This window comes from Hemibagrus wyckioides, linkage group LG17 (assembly GCF_019097595.1).
Source record: "Hemibagrus wyckioides isolate EC202008001 linkage group LG17, SWU_Hwy_1.0, whole genome shotgun sequence".
Lineage (NCBI taxonomy): Eukaryota > Metazoa > Chordata > Actinopteri > Siluriformes > Bagridae > Hemibagrus > Hemibagrus wyckioides.
In genome coordinates this window covers 23,694,402-23,708,432 of record NC_080726.1, presented here as the reverse complement: position 1 = coordinate 23,708,432, position 14,031 = coordinate 23,694,402, and the positions used below count along the sequence as shown (strand labels likewise).

Genomic DNA, 14,031 nt, shown 5'->3' with positions numbered 1-14,031 from the left:
ACACCTTTCTATCAGAACCAGCATTAACTTCTTCAGCAATTTGAGCAACAGTAGCTCGTCTGTTGGATCGGATCACACGGGCCAGCCTTCACTCCCCACGTGCATCACTGAGCCTTGACCCATGACCTTGTCACCGATTCACCACTGTTCCTTCCTTGGAACACTTTTGATTGATACTGACCACTGCAGACCGGGAACACCCCACAAGAGCTGCAGTTTTGGAGATGCTCTGATCCAGTGGTCTAGCCATCACAATTTGGCCCTTCATCAAACTCGCTCAAATCCTTACGCTTGTCCATTTTTCCTGCTTCTAACACATCAACTTTGAGGACAAAGTGTTCACTTGCTGCCTAATATATCCCACCCACTAACAGGTGCCATGATGAGGAGATCATCAGTGTTATTCACTTCACCTCTCACTGCTCACAATGTTATACCTGGTCGGTGTAAAAACATGTTAGAATGAGCAAACTATAATAAACAATAACAGAAAACACTGATGATTTGTCCTGCAGACAGAACACTCTGAGCTGCTGTTATGAAAACCATTCAAAACCTTATACTTCAACAGCGCTGCAGTATAAAAATAAATCACAAAAAAATAAAATTTCAGAAAGAATTAATGAAGCCACTAAAACGTTCCTGTTAACACCCAGTCACATGGGGGTGCTGCTGTTTTTATTTTGTAAAATAAATAAATAAATAAATAAATAAAAAAATAAAACTTTTACGAACAGAATATCTTTGCTTTTTCTAAAGCACTGTTATCATAAAAAATAAATAGCTGCTCTCTCTTTTTAGTTTTCGGAGAGCTTCTGATTAGGCCTTTTTGTACTTCATATTAGTACATAATCAGTGGTTTATTATGGGGAGGGGTTAAAGCAATATACAAGAGATCATTTATGCTTAGTATGAACTAGTACAAATGGAAATAATTGTCACGTAATCTCCATGTATATTTTTAGCGGAAGAAGTAACAGAAATGTTAACATAACATTTAAAGGAAACGGTGGGTTGCACCTTTCAGAATGAACCATGTGATTTGTGTGGTTTCTGTGCAGCTCTGTGCTACAAGGCTGACGTGAAAGTGTGATGTACATTACACAGATATCTTTCTCATTTCATGCCTCGGTTCCATTAGCTCAGGCTAGAGTTTTAGGCACAATTAGCTTTTCCTTACGATTCTTAGGATGACAATTTTGTATTACTGCCACCACATAATTGTTTAATAGCCAAATAAATGGGTACTTTATGATAAGCGTAAATTTATGGAAAGGAATTCTGTGATACAGCACAAATAAAATTTATACAGTCTTTAAATTGTTAGTTTTATCCTGTGAGTGCAATCCTTTTGCGTACTCTTCTGTTTATAGGTACAGCTTGTATCGACCTTTCTGTATGACAGGATGTGGTGAAGCTGGATATGAGCTAGGTGTAATAATGCCTCAAAGCATGTTACCTCAGCCACTTACAACAGCATATGTCAACCCTAGCAACTACACCAAATGTGTTTGTAATAAAATATGATGTATTGTCGGTGTTTGTAAATACGGTGTCGCTCGGGCTCTTGTAAGCAGTGTAACAGGTATAATTAAGTAGAAATTAGTGTAAAATCCTTAGATGAACAGGTTTGTATTATACTTCAGCAAGTGTCCACATACAGGTCTGACAAGGTGGGTGTGTTTTAGGAAATGACAGAGGACAGCCATTTTCAGCCTGGACTATTTCTGTGCTCTGCTTCTTACATGTCATTGTAAATTTGTGTGGGTAGGACATGTGTGTGAAATACTTTGTTCAGCTTTTAATGATTTTCGCTGCACTTGTGCCAAGCGGTGAGTGAAAAAATCGCTTTGTATCTTTGGGATAAATTAAAGATACTTGTAAAAGCCCAATTAATACTTTCATACACTAGCTTTTAGTGAAAAATTAATGTTCGAATAATTTAGTGTCATTATATGACTGTTAACTTGTATATGGTTGTATGTGACAAACACATTCTGAATAACATTTTTGATGCTCCCCATTGTTGTTCAGAATCGAATTGCTTACAGTCATGTAGGAACGTTACTCTGAACATTCAGCTGGGCTCGCAGGTGCTGCTCCCATGCAACCTTTCGAAAAGTAAAGAAACCAATGAAGCCAGATGGAGCCAAACATCCAGCCTCCTAAACATCGGGCCTAATGGATCCGTCAACTTTGATGATCCTAGGGATGGCAGAATAATAGTATTCCCTTACCTGTTCGATAGAGGAAACTTCTCCATCCTCGTTCATCACTTCCAGGCGTCTGACATGGGCATGTACTGCTGTCAGCTGAGCCGGGAATGCCAGAGAGTTGAAATAAAGCCCTTTCAGGAAGGAGGTAAGACTTTGGATGGTGAATAGTATTTTTAAATGAAATGCTTAAAAGGAATCTGCTACAGGAAACTAGCTAACTGATAGCACATAAGCTAATATGCTAATTAATGAAATATATACACATAAACCAAGATGCACAGCTAAGGTGTTACAGTATTAGTTTCCAAGGTGTCCACCGTGACCCTGACCAGGATAAAGTCACTGGTCACTGAACGTGAGTGATTGAGAGAATTTACTTGACAATGAAACTATTTGGTTTGAGCAATACGCTATATCACAAGGCCTCAGTGATGGCATAATAAGAATAATGTGGAGCAAATCATTACACAAATAGTCCCTAATGCACTTTTAAGGCTTTTGTCCTCCATATACCAAAGTATGATAGAGTAAATAATTCAATATTCCCTTTCAGTACCCTCACAACTGTACAAATTTTACATGTGCTATGTTACAGATGCCAGAAATAAGTTTGTTTTGTTATTCATTTTTAAAATATTTAAGACAGTCCATTTATTCCAGTTTCCCCTCCACTCAATTTTTAAAAATGACCTGCATTTTTGTATATTGCAGATATAGCAGGTCTGTTGGATTTACTTCGTCACTATACTGAAATGATGGTCATTATGTGGTTGCAGGTTTAAATTTCCCATGGTACTACATCGCTGCTGGAGGTGGAATATTCATTCTGCTTGTGATTATATTTAGCCTTATCTATAAATTCAGAGGTGAGCTTTTTTTGTTTCATAAAGGACATGTTCCTATTAAAGTATACTTGCCACTGGGGTTTATATTTTGTACACTAATAAAACTGCTGTTAATTTACAGTCTTTATTTTACAGCAAAGTATTGGGTTTTTCTGCTTGTTTGTAGTGTAAAAAATGATCTAAAAAAATAGAGAAGTGCTTTGGTTTATATAAAATACCCGAAAACAAATTTCATAGTGAAATAGCTAATATTTTTTGGCAGGGGTGAGGACGATACGTCTCGATAATTCTCTTTGTGTCAACTTTAAATTCAGTTCTAGATGTCCGTGAATCAAAGCAAGCTAGTTGTGTTTGCTCAGTGATTACTGCTGTGAGTTAAAGGTTAGAAAGGTGTGTGTTCAGTTCCACTGCTGCTATGTTTTGGGTGCTTAAGCAAGACCCATAACCTTTTGTTCAGTTCTATCCAGCTTCAGTTGCAAGTTGCTTTATTTTTTAATCATCAGCCAAAGGAGGAAATGAATTATGGCAAGTATTACGAAGGCAAGCGTGAAGACTTTTCCCTGTTCTGACACCTTGGGGGTAAAATGGACTTCCCCTAGATGTCCGAACAGATGAGTCACCAGCTTTCTGAAGTCGTCTTGAAGTACTTAAATCAGCACATAAAAATATTGTTCGTGTGCTTTTCTTTATTACTATAGTACGTCTCCTAAAGAGTTTTTAGACTAGTCCTAGTATCAAGACCTATTTATTGATAGATGCTTCAACGTACCTCTGTAAGTCGATAATGGCGTCTGCCATGAATGTTAACGGAATATTTTATTTTATACTGTAAATATGTTTACAATATTTTTAACATGGAAAAAATATTCAGTGTATTTCTGGAAAAATGTGGTAATATTCTGCTTAAACTGCAAATTATCTTGAACAATACTACAGTGCTATTGTTACTATTGCTAATACCGTACTGTTACAATGACAAAACATTGCTGAAACTCCATTTACCTGGATAATTTACCTGGAAAGAACAGTTGTAGCAATGTATTCTCTGTGTTAGCAGGAAAGTGTCTCATAAGATCATCTGATTCTTATTACATCAACTCAGGAAACAAAGGTGAGTACTATCTGTCATCATCCAACCATCTCTAGATCTTTATGAAAGCAAGATGATGACCTTAAACCTCATGAACTCTATGGTGCTTATATTATATAAGAACAAAGGAAGGCAGAACAGAACAGAACAGTGGATGGTGAGGAAGTCAAGGTTGATGAGTGCGATGGTGAGTATGAAGACATACAGAGTGATACTCATGAAGCGGATTACGAAAACGCAGCAGGAGAAGAGCACGAAGGCCAGTATGAAGACACAGTGAGTGAAGAGCAGGATGAGGATTACGTGAACATTGAGGGAAGAAACTGTCAGCAACAGTATGACGATATTGACACCCTGCACCCTCCTGAATGCTATTTGAAGAGAGATATGCCAGGTAATGGAAAGTTTTGTCACAAACATTGTATTATGTTGGAAATAATCACATGTGGAATTGTTACCAGATATTCAAGACACCGTTTGTGTTATTATGTCGGTATCTTGCAGTGTGTTTTAACATTTTAACATTTGTCTGCTTAATTAAAAAGCCGTTGTGTTAAAGAGCAAGCTAACTATCATACTAACTATCAAGTTAACCAGTTAAACCTAAACGGTCTGTTTTCAGACGTTAAACCTTACAAGGACATATTTAAACCACTAAATACTGAATTTTTTGATTAAACAAGTGACATTTAAAAATTACCTAATTAGTTAACATCTTAGATCATCCACTCCCGAGCTCCCAGTGTTCTGAGATTCCAGTGTGACCACTGGCTCTACCCCTGGTGGGAGTCTCATCGCTTGGTGGTGCTCACTGATGCTGTGGATGGTTCTGAGTGGACAGCCTGTGACCCAGGAGACAGCCATGGACAGAACCACTTGGGGACTTTAACACTGTCACAGATCTGCTGTTACATCTGTCAGCTTGTGACAGCAATGAATTAGGGTCTATAATGAACTCTATAGTTCCTCAAGGGCCCTTGGTTGCTGTTGTAGAAGGACATTATTTACATTTACGTTATTTAGTGTCCAGTGTCACACAAATGAGGATGTGGTTCCCTTCTGAGCCTGGTTCCTCTCAAGGTTTCTTTCTCATATTACCACAGGGAGTTTTTCTTCACCACCATCACCTCAGGCTTCTCATTAGGGATAAAATAAATAGGGATAAAACAGTAACTTTAACTGAAACTTTTACTGATCTTTATTCCAGGTCTCCACAGCAGTGAAAGTGTCTATGGTATGCTTTTTTTTTTTTTATCTCCCATGTATTTTTTTTTACTCATTTAATCAATTATTTTTTACAATAACAATAAAAAAAATACTCTGTACAGTACAATTATAAACTTGTATAAAAATGTATTAGTATTAATAAGTACTGGATCTTAGTCATAGTTATCTGTTCTTGCCCAAATACTAAGTGTTGTCATTTTCTGTTTTTAAGAAAATGATGAGCACGGTCCAAAACAAAAGTCAAAATCTCCTGCAAAAGGTAATTCTTTATTTGCTTTCATCATATTTATCATGCATTGCTTATAAAATTGTCAAACAAGGTGTTTGAACCTCAGCAGCAGCAGCAGCATCCAGAAAAATATCAAATCAGCAGCCAGATTCTGAAGGACAATACTATGGTATGTAACATTTCCTTATTTTCCACTTCTTTAGTATTCCATAAATTAAAATTATTCCAGTGATTAAAGCAATTCCACACAACCCTGTTAAAATGGCAGGATTTTGGGAGGTGAAAAATGAAACCAAGGTCAGTCTTGTCAGATCTTTTTCCACCTTTAAAGAAGGAAAAGAAAAACAATATCCTGACTGAATAAACAGTTTTGCCTATACTATCACAGTTAGACTTCTATCGCTCTCTTCAAGTCTTTTCACAGGTTTTTGACAGAATATAAGTCTGGGCTTTGACTGTGATGTCCATTCCAGTACACTGACCTACTGAAGCATTTCTTTGTTGATTTTTATTTGTGCTTTGGCTCATTATTGTGCTGGAAGGTAAATTTTTCTTCCTCTTTAGCTGACCTGCTAGAATGGATGGTACATGGAGCTATCCATGAATCCTTCTATCTTGACTTTAGCCCCAGTCCCAGCTCAAGAGAAGCAGGTCCATAGAATGATCTTCCCACCAGAATGCGTCATCATAGGCAGGGGTCAGCAACCTGTGGCTCCGGAGCCACATGCGGCTCTTTCATCCCTCTGCAGTGGCTGCCTGTAGCGTATGGGAATAAATAAAGGCTATTTTATGATATAAATGATTGATATATGATTTTTTCCAATGGAATACCTTTTAGTTTCCAGATCAAGGTGGTCTTGTTAGACTAAAATTAAGTGCCTTAATAAAGTGTTTAATGCCAGGTGAGGTCAACACTATAGATAAATGCAAAAAATAGAACCTTTAACACTTTATGGACAGATTCATTTGCCTTCACTGCTGACGACACTGGCTTACGTGTATGCTTAATATGTGGCAAGAGATTAGCAAACAACAAAAAAATCTAATGTAGAAATACATTTCCAGAGCAAACACACAGCATTTTTGCGGAAAAGCTGGAGATGAACGAAAAAGAGCAACTGCTGCGGAAAGCTGAGTCAAGCAAAAAAAAGGTTTCCTTTTTGTAGTGCTATAATTTCATAAATGCAACAAACTAACTGGATTTAATACTTTTTATGTCACGTTATCTTCGTTTTAGGGGTCAGATAGGTTTTGTGGCTAACGAGGCTTGTTTGATGTTGTAAGTTGCAGACCCCTGATCATGGTTATGGAGTTCTTTGCCTGATAAGCTTTCTTTTTCATTAGAATTACACCCCAAAAGATCTACCTTGGTATTAGTATTACACTACAGTTTGGTTGGTTGATATCGGATTAAAGGCTGGAAAACGTCTGACTATGTTCTTATCTTGGCTTATATTGCCTTAATATTTTTACAAAACCTGCCATTTATATCCACTGTACATAAACATTAAAAACCATCTTGTTCTTTTATGTTCTAGCAAATCAGTCAGAGATACAAAAGTCTGCACGTGCTGGGAAAAGGAAAAAAGACAAAGGTACACTGACACCACTGAAGAGTTATAAATTACACTCTCACAGTGGGCTTATATTCTTATTCTCTTTCTCTTACACCACAGTGCGGTCCATTTCTCAAATGCAATGCGATATTTTTATACAGCCGGCTCAGACAGTAGTCCCATGTCGATATTAATACATTATTATCACGTGTATGCGTACACATTCTAATTAGACTGGGTATATTAGTGTATGGTTTTCATCATGCACATTGGCATAAACTGATAGATAGATAGATAGATAGATAGATAGATAGATAGATAGATAGATAGATAGATAGATAGATAGATAGATAGATAGATAGATAGATAGATGAACTGACAGTCAGACAGACAGACAGACAGACAGACAGATAGATAGATAGATAGATAGATAGATAGATAGATAGATAGATAGATAGATAGATAGATAGATAGATAGATAGATAGATAGATGAACTGACAGTCAGACAGACAGACAGACAGACAGACAGACAGACAGACAGACAGACAGACAGACAGATAGATAGATAGATAGATAGATAGATAGATAGATAGATAGATAGATAGATAGATAGATAGATAGATAGATAGATGAACTGACAGTCAGACAGACAGATAGATAGATAGATAGATAGATAGATAGATAGATAGATAGATAGATAGATAGATAGATAGATAGATAGATAGATAGAATCACATAATCACTACTACGTTGAATAATATACAAGAAACCTGTCACAATACTACTATATTTTGATAACATTATGAATGTATATAATATAATATAATATAATATAATATAATATAATATAATATAATATAATATAATATAATATAATATAATATAATATAATATAATATAATATAATATAATATAAAAATGATACTGCTAATATCATTTGGACTGATTGCATTGCCTGCACCTTGTATTTCCTGTCTAAGCCAAAAAGCAACAGAAAAATAGGAAAATAATTTTGATTAAACAAATCTCACCAGGCACAATTTAATTTAGCCTTCTGAATACAGAATACATGTATACTTCATGGAATCATCATTTATGTTAGTGATGATTTGTTAATAGTGTTTTAGCATTGGATATACAAAGACATCTTAGCTGATACATATACATATATATGAGAGAGAGAGAGAGAGAGAGAGAGAGAGACAGAAAGACAGAGAGAGAGACCTATATACTGTATGCTCAGCATATATCCAAATAATTAGGCCTACATAAATAAGACTACTGCCAGAGCTGTTGCTGTAATAATTATGAATGGAAATGGCTAAATCACTGAATCTAAATGAATGCAGTTAATGATGTTTTCTGCCCACATGCTATGTATATTTGTTCTCTATTACGAGTCCATTGTGAACAGCACCTGTACTGTATATAACAAAAATATATTACTTTTTAAATTATTATTATTAGAATTATTAAAAATGTTATTGCTGGTGAACTATTCATTGTACAGTTAAAATATTACACAATAATATTTACATATGTTTTCTCCTTTCTCATTTCTCTCCAGCTGAATATCAGTTCAAAAATCCATTATATGACCAAACTCCAAAACACAATAAATAGTCATATTTTTTAATTCACTGGACAATAGGCCTGTTTACATGAATTTATTGTAATATTTTGTTAATTATTGTTCCACTGGGTTTGTGAGTTAATAAGTAAGAAAACTGCTAAATGGTTCTGTTTTTTCATTCTTCTCAGTTCTTTCATTACTTCTCAGACTTAATCATCAATTATCATATGCTAACCATATACTTTAGATTTTTTTCCTTGTATAATACACCGATCAGGTAGAACATTGTGAGCAGTGAGAGGTGAAGTGAATAAGACTGAGTATCATCATCATCAGTACCTCATCATGGCACCTGTTAGTGGGTGGGATATATTAGGCAGCAAGTGAACATTTTGTCCTCAAAGTTGATGTGTTAGAAGCAGGAAAAATGGACAAGCGTAAGGATTTGAGCGAGTTTGATGAAGGGCCAAATTGTGATGGCTAGACCACTGGATCAGAGCATCTCCAAAACTGCAGCTCTTGTGGGGTGTTCCCGGTCTGCAGTGGTCACTATCTATCAAAAATATCCTTTAAGTCCTATAAGTTGAAATGCTGCTAACATCTTGGTGCCAGATACCACAGCACACCTTCAGGGATCTAGTGGAGTCCATGCCTCGACGGGTCAGGGCTGTTTTTGGCAGCAGCATGATATGAGGCAGGTGGTCATAATGTTATGCCTGATTGGTGTATAATATATTATAATCATAAATTGGTCCTTCATTCTGATGATTATATGCTAAGTTTATGATTAGTGTTGAATTTATTAATGCTTTTTCTAAGCCCTGTAACTAGATCTATGTGGCCTTCCACCTGTTAGAGAGAACAAATGATCGAAGGTCAAAAGATTTTTAATGCATATAATTTTCTTTAGAAGTACAACACAATAGCAAATTTGCATAAGATCCAATGCAAATCCTATCCATTAGAATAGAGATGCAGTTTAAATCAATTCTACACAGACGCAAACTAGTGGGAAGATAGCAAGAAGCGGCAACAGAAGATACCAGGAGACAGTCAGAGAAAAGTTTTATTAAAATGCAATGAATTTGACAAACCAAAAAACTACACTTGTTTGGATGGACCAGGACTGCAGTAACTAGGATCACTAAAACCATATTTTGTTCATGCTTGTTCTTCGTTCACAAAGAAAATTTCTGGATTCATTAATTGTTTATATACCTTACTGTGAAAACTTGTCTGTGCTGAACATTAGTAAATTCTATTTTTTGTATCTTTGCCTTTCTTTATGTTTCTACTGTTGACTTGGTTTGAACTTCTGCCTGTTCTGATTACTCATTAAAGATTATCACTATGGTTGGTGGTTGTGGTTGACAAGTTAATGTTAATAAACAAACAGAGCAAACACTTGTGTCCTGCCTTTAATCCAAAATTATTCACTAAATGCATAGCTGTAATGTTAACCACTTAGAAATCCATGAGCAACAAAACTAATATTAGTCTCCTTATGCTGTCTAAGAAGATTTTTAATGTTGTCTCCTTTGGAAAGCATTGGCTAAACTTGAAATGGCTAAACACATGGCTAAACATCTAATACCAGACTCGGTTTGAGGTTTTGTTCACGGTTTGAGGTTCTTCACAGGACTGTAATGCTAGACCATACAAAGACATCCTATACAATTATGTATATCAAACAACTGAGGACCATTACTTTTGTGTGTGTGTGTGTGTGTGTGTGTGTTGGTGGGTGGTAAGGGAGGGTGGTTGGGTGTGTGGAGGGGGTGGGGTGAGTCACACATGGAAAAAGACTTTCTGTGTCTGGTCTAATCATAGAAAAGTTGGACTTTTTAGCCTTGACACAAAGCAGAACATCAGAACACTTAGCAGCAACCTAGCAGTACTCAGAGTGAAGCATGGAGGTGGTAGTGTTGGAGACTGGTAAAAAATGGTCAGTGTTGCGTGCTTTCCTATAAGAGAGCTTTCCTGTCTGTCACAGGTTCATCTTCCCACACTGGTTTCGGTTTTAGTGAAACATTCACTGATGCTAGCAGGGGCACATCATCAATGATTTAACCTGGGGTCCTCTGCCAGGCGACCCAGAAAGGTTTAATTAAGCCTCAGCTTGTGCCCTAGCGGCACATTCCCATGGATCTGCAGAAAACATCTGTAGGCTTTCTCTACTGTTTCTGTGTTGTAAGAGGTGGCACTAATTTTCCCCTCTCCTATGATTCCAAATGCAGAATATGGTCTCTCAAATTACTGTCTAGCAAAGCCTCTGCACCCTCCTTCTACATGCAAACAGCTTGTCCTCCAGCCCTCTTTGCAACAGTCATTGACAAGGCCCACTTTGGAAATATCTACTGCTCAAAGTACACTAAACTCAACCATGATGATAACATAACAGACAGTTTCAGGCTGGCAACAGAACAGTTTCAGGCTTTGTTTTGAGGTTTTGGCTCAGAAGCATTTGAAACCACCATGGGTTCCACAGTACTTCAGTACTAAGAGCTTTTGGGAAGCAGCTCAGGATGTGCTTGAGGTTCTCCTTCTCCGACAGACAGGGGCAGTCTGGTGTTTCCACCAAAGCCCAGCAAGTTCGATGGGCTGGGGCAAATTCTTGAACCCATCTTGTCCAGGCATCTTGCTGGCACATCCCCATTGCTCTACTGTCACTTCCTTCTTTAAGAGACTCTGAAATCATGCTAGTCTGGCAGCCTGCACCTTTCTGTGGGTTTTACCATGCCAGAGATTTCAGAAGGTTTCTAACTCAGGTCTGTCTCTAGTGACTGCTCTCCGCTGCTTTCCATTTACTGTCAGACTTCTGCCTCAGTGGTCACTTGATCTGCAGTACCAAAGCAACACCCTTGCAGGGAAGACATTCAGCTTCTTCTCTATGGAATTAAAGGGGAGCCTAAGATTACAGGTGTTTCTATAGAGGCTGATGCTGCTCAGACCTAGTCATGCTCTCAGTTAGTGACTTACTCTCCTCTCTCTATGCAGAAGTTGAGACTTCCAGATGGGAGCAGTAGCAGAACCCAATACAGGTACATCTAAGCCTTCCCTAAAAGATCTGGAGAATCCACCTCCCATGTTACCCCTCCAGCTACTCACATGTGTTTCCTGACTTTAACCATATCTCTGAGGATGCCATTGAATATTTTCTATTTTGTCTGGATTTGAGATAGAGAAATGGAACTTGTCCAAATACATTCCATTCTTCTTTAGCAACAAGGACATGGAGTTAGGCTTAAAAGACAAACAGGCCCAAACCATTTGCCTCTCCCATCAGACCCTTCAGAATCTAGCTGGCCTCAGGAACTGTCTCAGTGGTTCTGTAAGGTAATCCATGAAAGTATGGATTGGTGGTTGGCAAATCCCTGAGTTGGAATTTTTTGGGGGCTCTGCACTCATCCCTGGTGCAAACAGGATCACTGAGATGGTGCTATCTGTGATCATTTCTATCTCCATTCTGAATCTCTCTGATGTTACTGACCCTGTTGACATTCTGTATCTGAAGTAACTGTAGTAGTCCAGAATAAGATCTCTCTTAAGATGTTAGATAGAACTCGGTGTCTCTCCAGTGTCTGCTGAACCAGCTTGTGGGGCATCAAACTGTAGTCATTGGTTATGTCTAGTAAATATATTACACAATCGCCCTGGTTCTGATTTCTCTAAAGATCACACTGATGTAATATAGACAGCCCAGTGCCAGTGTCTGCACTGAAATGTCCATAAACTTGTTCTTCAGAAAGAACTCCACCAGTTGCTTAGAATAGAATCTTTCCTTCATCAATGAACAATTAATCTGAAGTTTTTTGGGGGAATTGATGGTTCAAGTGGTTAAGGATCTAGGAGGTTGATCAGCAGATCAGGGTTCAAGCCCCAGCATCACCAAGCTCCACTGTTGGGCAATTGTGCAAGTTCCTTAAATCTCCATGTATCATAGTCCCATAGTTTGGTTGGAGCGACTGGCTAACGTTACCAAGCTACTTTCAAGTTAGCTAAGGTCATACAGTCGAACATAAATCATTGGGAAATTTAACATTCAGTTATTTAGACTTAGTTGTCACTTTGTTTACCAGCTTCAGGTCCATGTCGAAAAGTGTGTTTGCATGAGGCTTTACTCTCATGTGCAAAAATATCAATCACCTCATCAACCATGCCCTTTAATTTGTCACCAAATAACTCCAATTAAATTCTAACCATAACCCCTAACCACCATCCATGTCTTTATGGACCTTGCTTTGTGCACTGGTGCACAGTCATGTTGGAACAGGAAGGGGCATTCAAATCCAGACTCGTCCATCGAATTGCCAGACAGAGAAGCGTGATTGGTCACTCCAGAGAACATCTCCGCTGCTCTAGAGTCCAGTGGTGGCGTGCTTTACAACACTGCATCCGACACGTTGCATTGCACGGCTTGGGTGCAGCTACTCGGCCATGAGAACCCATTCCATGAAGCTCTCTACACACTGTTCTTGAGCTAATCTGAAGGCCACACGAAGTTTGGAGGTGTTATGTCCAGAGCCATAAGGTTCTGTTGTGTCAAATTTTGTTTGTATCCCCACCCGAGGTTAATTAGAGCTCTGCTGCAATTGGGTGATGGGAGATGAGAGAGAATATTTAAACTACAGCTACCCTAAGCCCAGTAGTTGTTGGTGGTGGCTAGATGGTGTGCGGTGGCTGATGTCTTGTCCTTACCTCCAGAATTTTCATTGTGCAGCCTTAGTTTGGTCATTTGACGTATCTTTCTCTTAATTGTGTTGAGGCTGTTGAAGTAGAGTTTCTGTCCTTTGTCTCGATGATCAACTCTATCTAAAGAGAAGTGAGTGTTAATTTGAGTTGCCCATAATAAATATTGAACCTTAATACATGTCTTTTGTTTTGGGTCTAGTAGGAAGGTGGGTGCCTTTCTAATTTTATTTTACGTAACTCATTTTTTTCCTGGTTATGTTAGTTTGAGGGAGTTTTTATTTTACTGTATTTTGTTTGCTTTTCTTTGCAGCTTAGTCAGTTGGTAATAAGAGCTAGTTTTGTTTTGTTTGTTATTTTGGCCTTGCTCCCTTCTGAAGCTGTTTTTGGATTTTTGTAAATAAAAACTCCTTTTTTGTTGTATTGGCCATGGTTGCTTGGGTTATTGTTGCCATTTCTGGGCCTGGAGACGTCATTTCCTCTGCTGTTGCACAGTCTCTCACCAACAAACCTTTAGTTCTGTTGTGGTCTTCCCTAGACTAATTAAAGACCGTAACAGAGGTCTGTAGCTATTGACTTCTGTGCACTGTGTACCTCAGCATGCA

General features: G+C 37.9%; 1 protein-coding gene across 4 annotated transcripts; it reads left to right on the top strand.

Moving 5' to 3' along the window:
- Positions 1-1,471: 1,471 nt before the first annotated feature.
- On the top strand, positions 1,472-10,124 carry LOC131367586 (uncharacterized). Of its 4 annotated transcripts, none has more exons than XM_058412965.1 (10): positions 1,472-1,832; positions 2,035-2,361; positions 2,993-3,082; positions 4,116-4,172; positions 4,273-4,545; positions 5,359-5,385; positions 5,590-5,637; positions 5,717-5,776; positions 7,146-7,202; positions 8,732-10,124. In XM_058412965.1, the coding sequence occupies exons 1-10, from the start codon at positions 1,775-1,777 to the stop codon at positions 8,785-8,787; spliced, it is 1,053 nt and encodes a 350-aa protein (XP_058268948.1). In that variant the 5' UTR covers positions 1,472-1,774; the 3' UTR covers positions 8,788-10,124. The 4 variants fall into 4 exon arrangements, with proteins under 4 accessions (XP_058268948.1, XP_058268950.1, XP_058268946.1 ...); XM_058412963.1 differs by having other exon boundaries at positions 1,473-1,832; positions 5,714-5,776; positions 8,732-10,123; XM_058412964.1 differs by having other exon boundaries at positions 1,476-1,832; positions 4,119-4,172; positions 5,714-5,776; positions 8,732-10,123.
- Positions 10,125-14,031: the final 3,907 nt, after the last annotated feature.